At 46.8% G+C, this 13,162-nt stretch overlaps 1 protein-coding gene across 1 annotated transcript; it reads right to left on the bottom strand.

The window, feature by feature from the left end:
* Positions 1-1,783: 1,783 nt before the first annotated feature.
* Positions 1,784-12,497, bottom strand: LOC140722513 (cell adhesion molecule CEACAM15-like). The gene is made up of 3 exons (XM_073037235.1): positions 12,397-12,497; positions 3,826-4,101; positions 1,784-2,329 (listed from the first exon to the last, which is right to left on the bottom strand). Exons 1-3 carry the CDS (start codon positions 12,479-12,481, stop codon positions 2,310-2,312), a joined length of 381 nt encoding a protein of 126 aa, XP_072893336.1. The 5' UTR covers positions 12,482-12,497; the 3' UTR covers positions 1,784-2,309.
* Positions 12,498-13,162: the final 665 nt, after the last annotated feature.

Genomic DNA, 13,162 nt, shown 5'->3' with positions numbered 1-13,162 from the left:
GATGACGTCACCACAGTGAACCACGTGGTGACTTGCGGGGACTTGGTTGGACAAGAGCACAGATGTACAGGTCCTGATTGCACTGCAGACAGGGTTCACGGCTCTCAGCACAGGGAGTCAGTCAGAAAGAAGGAACACGTTCCTTAGACCGTCTGTTGCCAATCTTTTTTCTTTTAATTTCTGACGAAGAGATAGTGGGTTTGAAATTCAGACGATATTCAGGTCGGATAGTTTGAATGAGCTTTGGACACTAAGGAGAGAGGTTGGAAAATGGCATCAAAGCTTCTGGCCAATCCGGAACTTCTGGCGTGGTTTTTGAGTGATGGGTTAGTCAGGGTACGGGGGAAATGGTGATCTGAAGTTTCTATTCAATATGATCTGAAAATGGCCAGTTAACTGCAACCAGCTGCGCTATGGTGGAGCATCTGAGTTGAATAGGATTTAACATGTTTTCTGATGCAAAATATATAATCCAGGACAGAGTCAATTGGTCAGATAGCAACCATGGACGCGGAAAGGGAAGGCGATTCTAACTCGGAGCCATTTTACCTGAGCGCCCTTGACACATCCACGCACCAGCCGCTTATAATGCATGAGAATAACAGCGTTGAAGAGACACGTGTTCAACAACAAAGGATGCACCTTCTGCAATCCCATCAGACATCCGCGCGTTTATTCAATCACCGACCGAGTGTTGCATTTTGTCAACATTTCAGACACCTCAAACACGTCATCCTGGTATTAATGTTCTACTCACGGTCATGGTCTGGGTGAGAATTTGATAATTCACTGAGTATTGGTCACCACAATGTGTTATTATACTTCCCATGACTCCCTGATTACGCTACATTGTTGTTTATTTCACAAACCCGACCGCTAATTCTGCACTTCCCAGTGCCTGGAAAATCCCTTCTACAAGCCCATGTTTGGACCCCCCACACCCGCACCTCCCGCGCAGTCCAAATGCACCTTGTGCCTCTGTGACCGCGGTGTGCGGTGGAGGGCGAGAAAGTGGTTCCTGGCAACTGCTGGCTGTAGAAACGGGCATCGGGGCGGCCACTCCCGTCAAGGTGGGAAAATGTTCGCCCCTCTTCCTCCCTGATTAGGGAGAGAACCTGTGGAATATCGAATACCGGGTGAAAGGCGAACTCTTCGGGGTAACTGCAGGTCTGTGTCTTTGCTGTTGATCGGTGATCGGTGGGGGTGCCGATGTCATTTTTGCCGGTGGGGGCGGAGAGGGGATGGCTGCGCGCTGCCGCTTATGGGGGGGTGGGGGGGGAGAGCTGGGGGAGGGGGCTTTGGGGTTCTAACATGTAACTCTCGTTCATTCTTTGTGGGCCGAACGGCCTGCAATGCGCTGCAGGTTTTCTGTGTATCAATGTTTCTATATCGCAGGGCGAAGTTGAGAGGCGAATGTGGGTGGAAGCATGAGGGTGGTGAACCCATGAGGGTGACGTCATTGGATGTAGGAGTCTGGATTGAGGTGAGAGAACTCAGCGGCTTCGATACAAAATGAGTCTCGATCTTCAGTGATATCCCGGAGTGAAGATGTGACACCTGGCAGACATATGGGGGAGACATGGACAACGGTTGTAAATGTAACCCTCACGCAATCGGCTGGTGTATGTCCCGGGGAAATTCCGTCCACCCACCAAAACGGGCCTCCCGTGTACGTGGATGCTGTGACGTGCACCTGAGCAAAATCTCGCACACACACTATCAAACCGCACACCAGGTACTTTCACAGAATACCCTTTATATATCTTACTAGGACCAAGTGTTAAATAGCGATACAATATATATCAAAGAGAAGAAAGGAAAGAAAAGGTGCCAGAACTTATCAGGGTTCAGTGCACAGTCGTTGGAGCTCAACCAAAGATGACTGCGGTCCGCTATTCGATCCTCTCCGACCTCCACGACCCGCGCGCCTGGGACCACCGGCAGTGATCGACCGCAGCGCCTCCATCACCGTCCGCCTTCTTCCCGATCTCCTCTCTAACTCCCCAAATACCGCGAAACCAGAGCTCGCAGACCCACAAGAAACAATAGCATCTATCCCAATTGCTTAACAAATGAATACAATTCTCATGATCAGTAACTATAACCCAAACAAGCTGCCAAAGAAAGCTCTCTGTCTGTAGTTACATAACAAAGAAGCCATTTTGATTACAAAGAAGCCATTTTGATTAACATACGCAGTGACAGACGAAACCCTCTACATAAATAAAAAGTAAGAGATGTTTTGAGCGGTGGCTTCTTCAACGATGGTTGTCCTTCTCATGTGTGAATTCCCTGTCAACCGTCCTCTTCTATTCACCAGTGACGTCATCTGAGGAAACAATACACAATTCATGTGGATTACCTTTGCAACCAGAAGGAAATAAATGTTGGTGAGACCGAATACGGGCGAGATTTCCTTATTCGGCGTCAGACATCGTGTCAATGAGAATTTGTGGACTATTTATCTGTTTCATAAGGCCACAGGCCCATGACAGTTGTTCCTCCGAATACAATGACTTGCTGAATGTCGCCGCCTGTCGCCAGTCCCACAGTGTTACGTGTCTCACATCTGTCAATCACCGGGTAATTTGGAATTACCTGACGAAGGGTCTCGGCCCGAAACGTCGACAGTGCTTCTCCCTATAGATGCTGCCTGGCCTGCTGTGTTCCACCAGCACTTTGTGTGTTTAACTATCAACCTCGTCGTCCCAGTGCAGGATTCAGTGAAGTTTAACTGGCAGGTCGTCAAGAATGTAAGTGCAATGGCTTTAAAGTAAGGGGTGGGAAGTTCAAGGGGGATATTAGAGTAAGGTTTTTTACTCAGAGAGTGGTTGGTGCGTGGAATGCACTGCCTGAGTTTGTGGTGGAGGCAGATACGCTAGTGAAATTTAAGAGAGAACTGGACGGGTATATGGAGGAATTTATGGTGGGGGGGTTATATGGGAGGCAGCGTTTGAGGGTCGGTACATTATTGTGGGCCGAAGAGCCTGTACAGTACTGTATTGTTCCATGTTATACGTTCTAAATGCCGAAATAACTCAGTGTGTCAGGCAGCATTAATAGAATTTATTAATCCGTTTACGTTTTGTGCCGAGTCCCTTCTGCTGGGCTGGTCAGCCATTAACAAGTAAGAGACAATGTATGGCGTGAGGAGATCGTGAGAGGGAAATGGTTTGGATCTTTGATCATCGGGTTTACATGGACGAATGAGAGACTCATTCTCTCACCTTGTGCGGTAACATGGACAGTGAGGTTACTGCTCCTCTTGGTTACGCAGTTAGTAACCCGAAACGTGTAACTCCCAACGTTAACCGAGCTCACTGACACAGGTGTGAGTTCCTGCCCTGTCTGCAGGAGATTGCTCCAGTTGTATCATGCTTACATACCCCAGGGGACTGACAGAGCAAAGCAAGTTAATGTCTGGTTTGACACAATATTGGACAGAACTGGATGCTCCGGTACAATTCTGACCTTATAACCATATAACAATATAACAATTAGAACACGGAAACGGTCCAACTCGGCCCTTCTAGTCCGTGCCGAACGCTTACTCTCACCTAGTCCCACCTACCTGCACTCAGCCCATAACTCTCCATTCCTTTCCTGTCCATACACCTATCTATTTTTTTGTCATTAAAAAAAAGACACGTATATGGTCCTTCTCCGGTCCATTCATAAAATAAAAAAAAGATATGTTGATTAGAGTAATAATCCTGGTGGTTCCGGGATATTCTAACCTTCTCTGGTCATCTATACAATGAGGACACATGTTGTTAAATGTACTATCCGATACAAATTAACGCCGTTGACTAACTGTGTACTTACAGTAAACTGGCACGTAGGTCTCTCCAGCGCCACTGCTGAAAGAGTTGCTGGCGATGCACTTGTACGTCCCTGCGTCGTTTCTGTTCACACTGATTATAGTCAGTTTCGCCTTGTCGGGAGATGTAAATATTCTGCCGTTTTCCTGGATGGGTTGGTTATCTTTGAACCATGTCCGTGTCTGAACAGTGCCCGACGCGACACAACTCAGTGCGATGGTATCGAGGTTTTCCAGGGGAGTGGGATTATTGGTCACCACGGCAACCCCGGTCACTGGTTCTGTAAATACAATTAAAATAAAAATGGTTTTAAGCTTGTTTTTATCTACTCCTTCACAGTATTTGTGTGTCTCCAACGCAATATCGTCGCCATTCCTATCTCTCATCCCCATGTGTTTCGATATCAGGTCCGATCGCAGACTGAACGAAATTTACTTTACTTTATTGTCACCAAACAATTGATACTAGAGCGTACAATCATCACAGTGATATTTGTTTCTGCGCTTCGCGCTCCCTGAAGTACAAATCGAATTAAATATAATAAAAAATTAAATTAGAAATCATAATTAGAAAATAGTAAAGGGAAAGTAAGGTAGTGCAAGTCAGGTCCGGATATTTGGAAGGAACGGCCCAGATCTGGGTCAGGATCCGTTCGGTAGTCTTATCGCAGTTGGAAAGAAGCTGTCCCCAAATCTGGCCGAACGAATCTTCAAAATCCTGGACAAAAAGAATATTGGCTGGGTGGGTCGTGTCCTTGATTATCCTGGCAGCACTGCTCCGAGAACGTGCGGTGTAAAGTGAGTCCAAGCATGGAAGTTTGGTTTGTGTGGTGTGCTGGGCCATGTTCACGATCTTCTGCAGCTTCTTCCGGTCTTGGACAGGACAACTTCCATACCAGGTTGTGATGCACCCGAGAAGAATGTTTTCTACGGTGCACCTATAGAGATTAGTGAGAGTTTTAGGGGACAGGCCACATTTCTTCAGCTTTCTCAAGAAGTAAAGGCGCTGGAGGGCCTTCTTGGCAGTGGACTCTTCTTGATTAGACCAGGTCAGGTCATTTGTGATATTCACCCCGAGGAACTGAAAGCTTTTGACCTATTCCACTTGCGCACCACCGATGTAGGTGGGGTTGTGCGGTCCGCTACTCCTTCTGAAGTCAACAACCCATCTCAACATGCCAGACAGATGGCATCTGCAAACTTATATATTGAGTTTGATGAAAACTTGGCTACGCAATCATGGGTGTACAGTGAGTACAGCAGGGGGTGAGTACACAGCCTTGTGCGGCACCGGTGCTCAGAGTGATTGTAGAGGAGAGCTTGTCCCCTATTTTTACAGCCTGGGTCCTGTCTGTGAGGAAGATGAAGATCGAGGAATCAGTTTATTTGGAATGATTGTATAAAAGGCAGAGCTGTAGTCGATGAAAAGGAGCCTTACATATGAGTCTTTATTCTCCAGCTTTTCTAAGGAGGAATGTAGTGCCAGAGAGATGGCATCTTCCGTTGACCTGTTGCTCCGGTAGGCGAATTGCAAAGCGTCGAGGTTGACCGGTAGGTTATGGTTGATGTGTGCCATAACCAATCGCTCGAAGCACTTCATAACAATTGATGTCAGAGCCACAGGTCGGTAGTCATTCAGGCACGCCACCTTGCTTTTGTTCGGCTCCGGCATTATCGTTGCCTTCTTAAAACACGAGGGTATCTTAGACTGAAACAGGGAGCAGTTGAAGATGTCAGCAAACACTCCAGCTAGCTCGCTTGCACAGGCCCGGAGAACCCGTCCCGGGACGCCATCTGGGCCCGTCGCCTTCCTTGGATTTATCTTCAGGAAGGCTCTTTTAATGTCTTCCTCGGTGACGATGAATCTCAATGCCACCAGGTCCGGTTCATCCAGAGGAGGCGGGACGCTCCTCTTCTGTTCGAATCCTACGTAGAATACGTTAAGTTCATCAGGAAGAGAGCGCTACAGTTATTGATATTCCCAGCCTTTTCTTTGCGCCCAGTAATCTGATTTAGACCCTGCCATAGCGTACTGACATCCCTCTGGTTAGCCTAGGCTTCCAACTTGGCACGATATTGCCTCTTGGCGCACTTAATGGCTTTCCGGAGTTCACGCCTGGATTCCGTGTAGCGACTGGTATCCCCGGACCTAAAAGCCGCAGCTCTAGCCTTCAAAATGGACTGGACCTCATAATCCATCCAAGGTTTCCGGGTAGGGAATACCCGGATCTTCTTGCGAGACGCACAGTCCTCTGTGCATTTCCAGATAAAGTCCATGACAGCTGAGGCACACTCATCAAGGTTAGCTGCCGAGTCCTTGAATACTAACCAGTCCACCGATTCGAAGCAGTCACGGGGGACCTCATCCGTTTCCTCTGTCCAACGCGACACTACTTTTGACACCGTGACCTCCCGCTTCAGTTTCTGTTAGTAAGCCGGGAGGAGGAGTACGGCCTGATGGTCCGATTTTCCGAAGTGAGGTCGTTAGACGTAACGGTAGGCATCCTTGACTGCTGTGTAGCAGTGTTCGAGTATATTCGGGCCTCTGGTGGAGCATGAGACATGTTGGCATAACTTTGGCAGCCCTTTTCCGAAGGGAGGCTAATGCATCAGAGGGTCTTGCATCCCAAAGTTTGATTAATATTCATGTGTTGTCAACCGTCACCGTTTCTGTCGCAAGAGGAAATCCTGCGGCTCAATTTCATATCTTCCCCCTTTTCAGTTAATTCAACAATTCAGAAAACTGCGCAGCACTCTCCACCGCTGCCCAGACCTTGAATCACACTGGTGTTTATGCTTGCAGGGTCTCCAAGAGGGAAACAGGGAGATACATTGGATCAGTAAGGGCCCCTCACACACACATCTGTGATCAAAAACTGGCGTTGGAGTTGACAGTGAATAGAGGTTTGAATCCATTGTCGGATAGGTACTCCTCCAATCAAAGCGTTTGCAAAGGCTATTGGGGAGAGATTAAACTGGAATCGCTGGGGTATGATCCAGATTGAAGAGACGGAGGAAGCTTGGAGAGAGTGCGAAGGGGAAGATGGGCAGGTGATAGAAAAGCGATACGATCAGACCGATGGTTTGAGATGTGTCTGCTTGAGATGATGCAAGAGGCATCATGAACAAATCGGATGAGCTTAGAGCGTGGATCAGTACTTCAAGCTATGATGTCGTGGCCGTTATAGAGACTTGGACGGCTCAGGGGCAGGAATGGTTACTTGCTGTACAGGCTTCAGATGTTTCAGACGGGGGGGGGGGGGAGGCCACAGAGGTGGGGGCGAGGGACTGCTGATCAGAAATCGTGTCACGGCTGCAGGAAAGGAGGAAGTCATGGAGGAAACACAAGGAAATCTGCAAATGCTGGAAATTCAAACAACACACACAGGCAGAATCTATAGGAGAAGCACGGTCGACGTTTCAGGCCGAGAGTCTTCGTCAGGAATAAGTCATGGAGGAATTGTCTACTGAGTCCCTGTGGGTGGAGGTTAGAGACACAAAGGGGTTAATAAATCTACTGGGCTTTTTTTAGGGTTGGGGTTAATACTAATACTGATACTAACGGGGTCATAGAGGAGCAGAGAGGGAGACAGATTCTTGAAAGGTGGAACAATAACAGGGTTTTCACCCAGAGAGTTGTGGATTATGGAATGCTCTGCCTCACAAGGCAGTGCAGGTCTACAGGGAGTGCTACGAATGTGCCACAACTCTGAGGGGCCGAAGGTACAAAGTCGCCCCCTCCTTTTTGAGAATCGCAAGATCGCTAGTATTTCGGGTCTGGGACCCAGGAAATGAGAGACAATCCTCAAGGTTTTGGAATGTGTCCTGGCCTCAGCGAGCCAAAGCCACGGATAATGGCCATTGTCTCTTGGAGACGGAATTGTGTATTGAGTACTGTACTATTCATTGAAGCCCCTCAGGGGACGACCAGAGTGGGCTGGTTGAGGGATTGCATCATCCCAACCTGATTGACATCTGAGACCCCGTGAGTAAGGATAAAAGAGGGTCTGGGGAACAACCCCTTTAGACGCACCAGGAGAAACGCTAGAAATCCCGTGACAGCGTTTAATAGCGACAGCCGATGGGGGGCTCGCGTGCGTCCTTTTCCCTTGCCTGAGAATTGGCGGGCTCGTCACGGAAGAACGGCTTTAGCTAAAGGAGAGGCCGCAAGTGAACGGCCACCCCAACGGGACTCCCGAAGGATCGAAATCATAAAAAGGAAAGCCGGCAAGTTTCTAAAAATCTCTCTCTTGACTCCAACCAAAGGCTGCAGCCTGAATGAACTGAGTGACTTTTATATATCTATCGGACAATACATTTATCCCCTAGACAACAATAGAGCTATTTCTAAGGAAGCATAGATCTCAATTTGTGAACGCTTTTCCTGCTGAAGAATATCCAGAAAGCGAATTTCTGATCGGGGCGACATTAGCAAAGTTTCTCAAGCTGATTTATTTTATTTTATCGTCTCAGAAGTAAACAGACGGGTTAATCTATAACCAGACACCATATCATTCAGGGACGGGTTAGAAGAACATGTGGAATGAAAAGGAGAGATTTCTTTTTCAGCCAGAGATACTGATTGAGGATGAGGAGGGAAATACAATGGACTGCAGTATTTTCCGCCACAGAGCAAATATTCAATGAGCATCTTAGAGACAATACGAGCCGAATTTCCCCTCTCCGTGTTGTGTGGCCCTGCAGCTCTGTTGCCGATCTGATTCGGCTGTGAGTTTGTTGTCACAAAGGAATTTAAGCCGTGTGCTTGGTTTTGATGTCTATTGGGGATAAAAGTGTTTATGGAAAAAAAATCAAGCACCCATGATCCCACGACTGGTTATGACCAGAAAACTTTCTTTCATAGCTGATGCCCCGATCGATCTCTCCTACTCTGACAAATGATCGATCCATCTCCCTGTTGTATGATTTGAAAATTCACCAATACACTGACGGCTTTCTTGATCATAAATTTTACCATTCCTCAGTTGCGGCCGTTCATCCCTTCAGGCCTGTTCTGTCAGTGAATGACGCGATCACTCCTCCATGTTCTCAGAACCCTCGCTTCCCCGTTCGCCCATCGATCTTGAACAGACTGGAACTAGATCTCCACAACTCACTATGGATGGAAAGTCCCAAAACATTTATGATCGGAAGCTGTTAACCTTCTTAATTGTGAAACTCCTCCAGCTATATAAGACCTTGGTCAGACCCCATTTGGAGTCCTGTGCTCATATCTGGTCTCCTCACTACAGAAAGGACGAGGAAACCTTAGGACAGGTGCAGAGGAGATATACAAGGTTGTTCCCTGGATTGGGGAGCATGCCTTCTGACAGTAGGTTGAGTGAACTCGGCCTTTTCTCCTCAGAGCGACGGAGGATGACAGGTGACCTGCTAGAGGTGTATAAGGTGCTGAGAAACATTGATCGTGTGGATAGTCAGAGGCTTTTTCCCAGGTCTGAAAGGTCTAGCTTGAGAGGGCAGAGATTTAAGGTGCTTGGAAGTAGGTACACAGGAGATGTCAGAGGTAAGTTTTTGTTTTTTACCTAGAGAATGGTGCGTGCGTGGAACGGGCTACCAGCGGTGTGGTGAAGGCAGAAACGAAACGAAATGGTCTTTTAAGAGACTCCTGGATGGATACATGGAGCTCAGTAAAATGAATGGCTATGGGTAAGCCTAGGTAGTTCTAAGGTAAGGACAGTTTCGACACAGCTTTGTGGGCCGAAGGGCCTGTATTGTGTTGTAGGTTTTCCATGTTTCAAAGTGTCTATGTTTAAAAATTAATTTTGCCCATGCAGTTCCGAATGCTGACTATAGATGGCGACATGGGGCAAATAATATGCATTCAGGACAGGACTACGTCATCCAGTTAGTCATCAACGTTGACAATTATACTTGTCAGATCGACAGCAAAGTAACGGTGAAACACAGCAGCCTGTCTCTAAAGATCGTCTTCCCGTGTAAATAAAAAAAGTTCTGTCTGCATTCCACTTCAGTCGACCGCTTAAATTATTTTGCAATTTTCACGCCGTGCTCTTCTGTCCACTTCGGTCAACAGAGGGGAAAAATAGGTAGTGTTCTCAGGGAGAGTGAATATGAAGCAGAGTAACAGATATAATGGAGGGTCTGAAGGGATTTATTTGTAATTCAATCTGCCGAAAATTTAAAATGCTCATTCAAGTCTATTTCGAATAATATTCCCTGATTCCCAGAACGAAACAACAGGTAGAACTTTTCAGTTAAAATTATGGAGAACCACGTCGGCTCAGCAGCCTCAGTACCCGAGGGACATTCTGTGCCGACGTTTGTGAACAGGATCGCTCACATCCGTATTTCACTGTGGCAGTCTCATTCGTTTTGTGGAGTGAAGCTTCAGGTGTTTAGAGAAGTAGATATATTTCCCTGAATCCGAACCACAACTCCATGTCCTTCACCATAGCGCTGGAGAGGGATAGCAACAGACAATTTGGGAAAACATTTAATTGGGTTCGGGGGAAATATGATGCTGTTAGGGAGGAACTTGAGAGCATAAATTGGCAGCAGATGTTCTCGGGTAAATGCACGGCAAAAAAAGTGGCAAATGTTCAGGGAACATTTCTATGGAGTTCAGCACAGGTATGTTGATTTGAAGCAGGGAAAGGATCGTAAAGTTAAAGAACCATGGTGTACAAAGTATGTAAAAAACTTAGTTAGGAAGAAAAGAAATCTTACGATAGGTTCAAGAAACCAGGTACTGTTAAAGCTCCAGAAAATTACAAGGTTGCTAGGGAGGAGCCTAAGACTGAAATGAGGAGAGCCAAAAGGAGCCATGAGAAGGCATTCTACAAGTATGTGAAGAGCAGGAGGAGGAGCCGTGTGAGAATTGGACAAATCAGGTGTGACAGTGGAAACATGTGTGTGGAAGCCTGTGACTAGTACGATGCCCCACGAAATGTTGCGATCTCTGTAATTCCTAGTTTATCTGGATCACATGGATGTTAATGTAGATAGCTCAGTTAGTAAGTTGAGTGGCGACATTACATGGGAGTGTCTTTTTTTAGGAAAAGTTGGGATCTCTGTAATTCTGTTTTCGGCCGATGCAAGTGACATTGAATATCAAAGAGATTTGATGTGATAGGGAGATTTTCCGAGGAATTACAAATTGATACCGATCTATATTAATGAGAGGTGATATAGTTTGGACATTCGCAACAGGGTTTAACCAATACAGTGAATGACTGGGAACTGATCAGCGTTGTGAACACAAGAAATAGGAGCAGGAGTAGGCCTTCTGGCCCATCGAGCCTGCCCTACCATTCAATAAGATCACGGCTGGTATGTCCGTAAACTCAGCTCTACATGCGTGTTTTTTTTACCCATAACCCTTAATTGCCTCACTATGTTAAAAACCTCTCCAACTGCATCCTTGCAGAGAGATTTAGGACAGTTAGAGGAGTAGGCTGAACGATGGCAGATGGAGTTTAATGCTGATAAGTGTGAGGTGCAACATTTTGGTAGGAATAATCCAAATAGGACATACATGGTAAATGGTAGGGCGTTGAGAATACGGTAGAACAGAGTGATCTACGAATAATGGGGCGTAGTTCCCTGAATGTGGAATCTCATGTGGGTAGGGTGGTGAAGAAAACTTTTGGTATGCTGGCCTTTATAAATCAGAGCATTGCGTATAGGAGTTGGGATGTAATTTTCAAATTGTACAAGGCATTGGTGAGGCCAAATTTGGAGTATTGTGTAGAGTTCTGCTCACTGAATTATAGGAAATATGTCAACAAAATAGAGTGAGTACAGAGAAGATTTACTAGTATATTACCTGGGTTTCAGCAGCTAAGTTACAGGGAAAGGCTGAACAGGTTAGGTCTTTATTCTTTGCAGCGCAGAATGTTGAGGGGTGACTTGATAGAGGTATTTAAAGTTATGAGGGGAATGGATAGAGTTGACGTGAACAGTCTTTTTCCTTTGAGAGTAAGGGAGATTCAAAAACAAGAGGACATGAATTGAGAGTAAGGGGGCGAAAGTTTAGGGGGTAACACGAGGGGGGAATTCATTTTACTCAGAGAGTGGTAGCTGTGTGGAACGAGCTTCCAGTAGAAAGGTAGAGGCAGGTTCGCTACTGCCATTTAAAGTAAAATTGGATAGGTATATGGACAGGAAATGAATGGAGGGTTATGGGCTGAGTACGGGCCAGTGGAACTAGGTGAGTGTAGGCGTCCGACACGGACTAGAAGGGCCGAGATGGCCTGTTTCCGTGCTGTAATTGTTATATGGTAAAATGGTTATATAATTATTATACACGCTATGTGCAATGTTTTCAAATCGGACAGGGCGAAGTTAAGGAGGCAGATAATATCTTGGAACCAGAAGGAGACGAGTTGCGAGATCAGACTGCAAGATTTGAGCGGCTCAGGAACTAGAGCTGAAGACTAGAGCAGTAGTATTCAGGGCTGGTGATCGGGAACGAGACAACAAGCTCAGGATTTGCAGAAAGAATCCGGGAAAATACAGTATGGGGCCAGAGGCTTCCCACAAGTGGAAGCAATCTACTGGGAATCCATTAATAAATCCGGTAAAATCTCACTTACCAAGGACTTGCAGAGTGACGACCGCTGAGGTCATGGAGCCGGTGTTTGGAACCATGTTCACACGGTATTCCCCACTGTCCGACATGTTCACCGACTTCAGCAGAAGCAACCCGTTGGAGGCGAATAACTCAGCCCGCGATGTGTAGGCACTGTCAACAGACACGGTCTGACCGATCCACTGGACGACTGTTATCCCATTAAAATTCCAGCTTCCACTGCTGACCACGGCTGACGGCCGCACGGAAAAGAGCGCATCTCCCCCGATGGTGACATTTATCTCGCTGTGCTCAACGAAAATGGTAAAATGCTGAGACTCACCTGAGGAAGGGAAAACCGTATGAGAGACAAGCGACAGGTGCGGATAGAATCGAAAACTGCACTTCACTCAATCGCTACAGATACTAGGGGTTTCTACATTGCTCCGTAAGGTCGTCCCTTATAAATTTATCTTCATGCCTTTAACGACCCACCACTCTGTTGATTAACTGACCATTAACGATCCAATAGAGGGATCCTCACCCGCCGTTATGTGGAGACAAAGAACCAGAGCAGCGAAGGGCAGCCCCGACACCCCGAGAGCAGCGCCGATCTCTCTTACACTCGAGACTGAGCCGCACTTCCGGGTCTGCAGGTCAGATAACTGGATGCCGTCGTATTCAACGGCAGCACTGATTGGCTCTAATCTTCCTTCCTACAAGCACCCGTCATTCTGTTCATTATTCGGCCACTAACGGTAGCAGATTTAAGTGTCTTATGGACCCGGAAC

Source organism: Hemitrygon akajei, unplaced genomic scaffold (assembly GCF_048418815.1).
Source record: "Hemitrygon akajei unplaced genomic scaffold, sHemAka1.3 Scf000078, whole genome shotgun sequence".
Classification (NCBI taxonomy): Eukaryota; Metazoa; Chordata; class Chondrichthyes; order Myliobatiformes; family Dasyatidae; genus Hemitrygon; species Hemitrygon akajei.
Note: the sequence above shows the minus strand (reverse complement) of the source record. Positions and strands in the feature narration are given on the sequence as shown.

What these genes read in the sequence shown, in the direction of transcription:
- LOC140722513 (XM_073037235.1), bottom strand. Translation starts at nt 12,481, where the DNA reads ATGTCGGACAGTGGGGAATACCGTGTGAACATGGTTCCAAACACCGGC. An exon ending in CGTCACTCTGCAAGTCCTTG is followed by an intron (nt 4,102 to 12,396) that starts GTAAGTGAGATT and finishes TTGTATTTACAG; the next exon opens with AACCAGTGACCGGGGTTGCC. An exon ending in GACCTACGTGCCAGTTTACT is followed by an intron (nt 2,330 to 3,825) that starts GTAAGTACACAG and finishes TTGTTTCCTCAG; the next exon opens with ATGACGTCACTGGTGAATAG.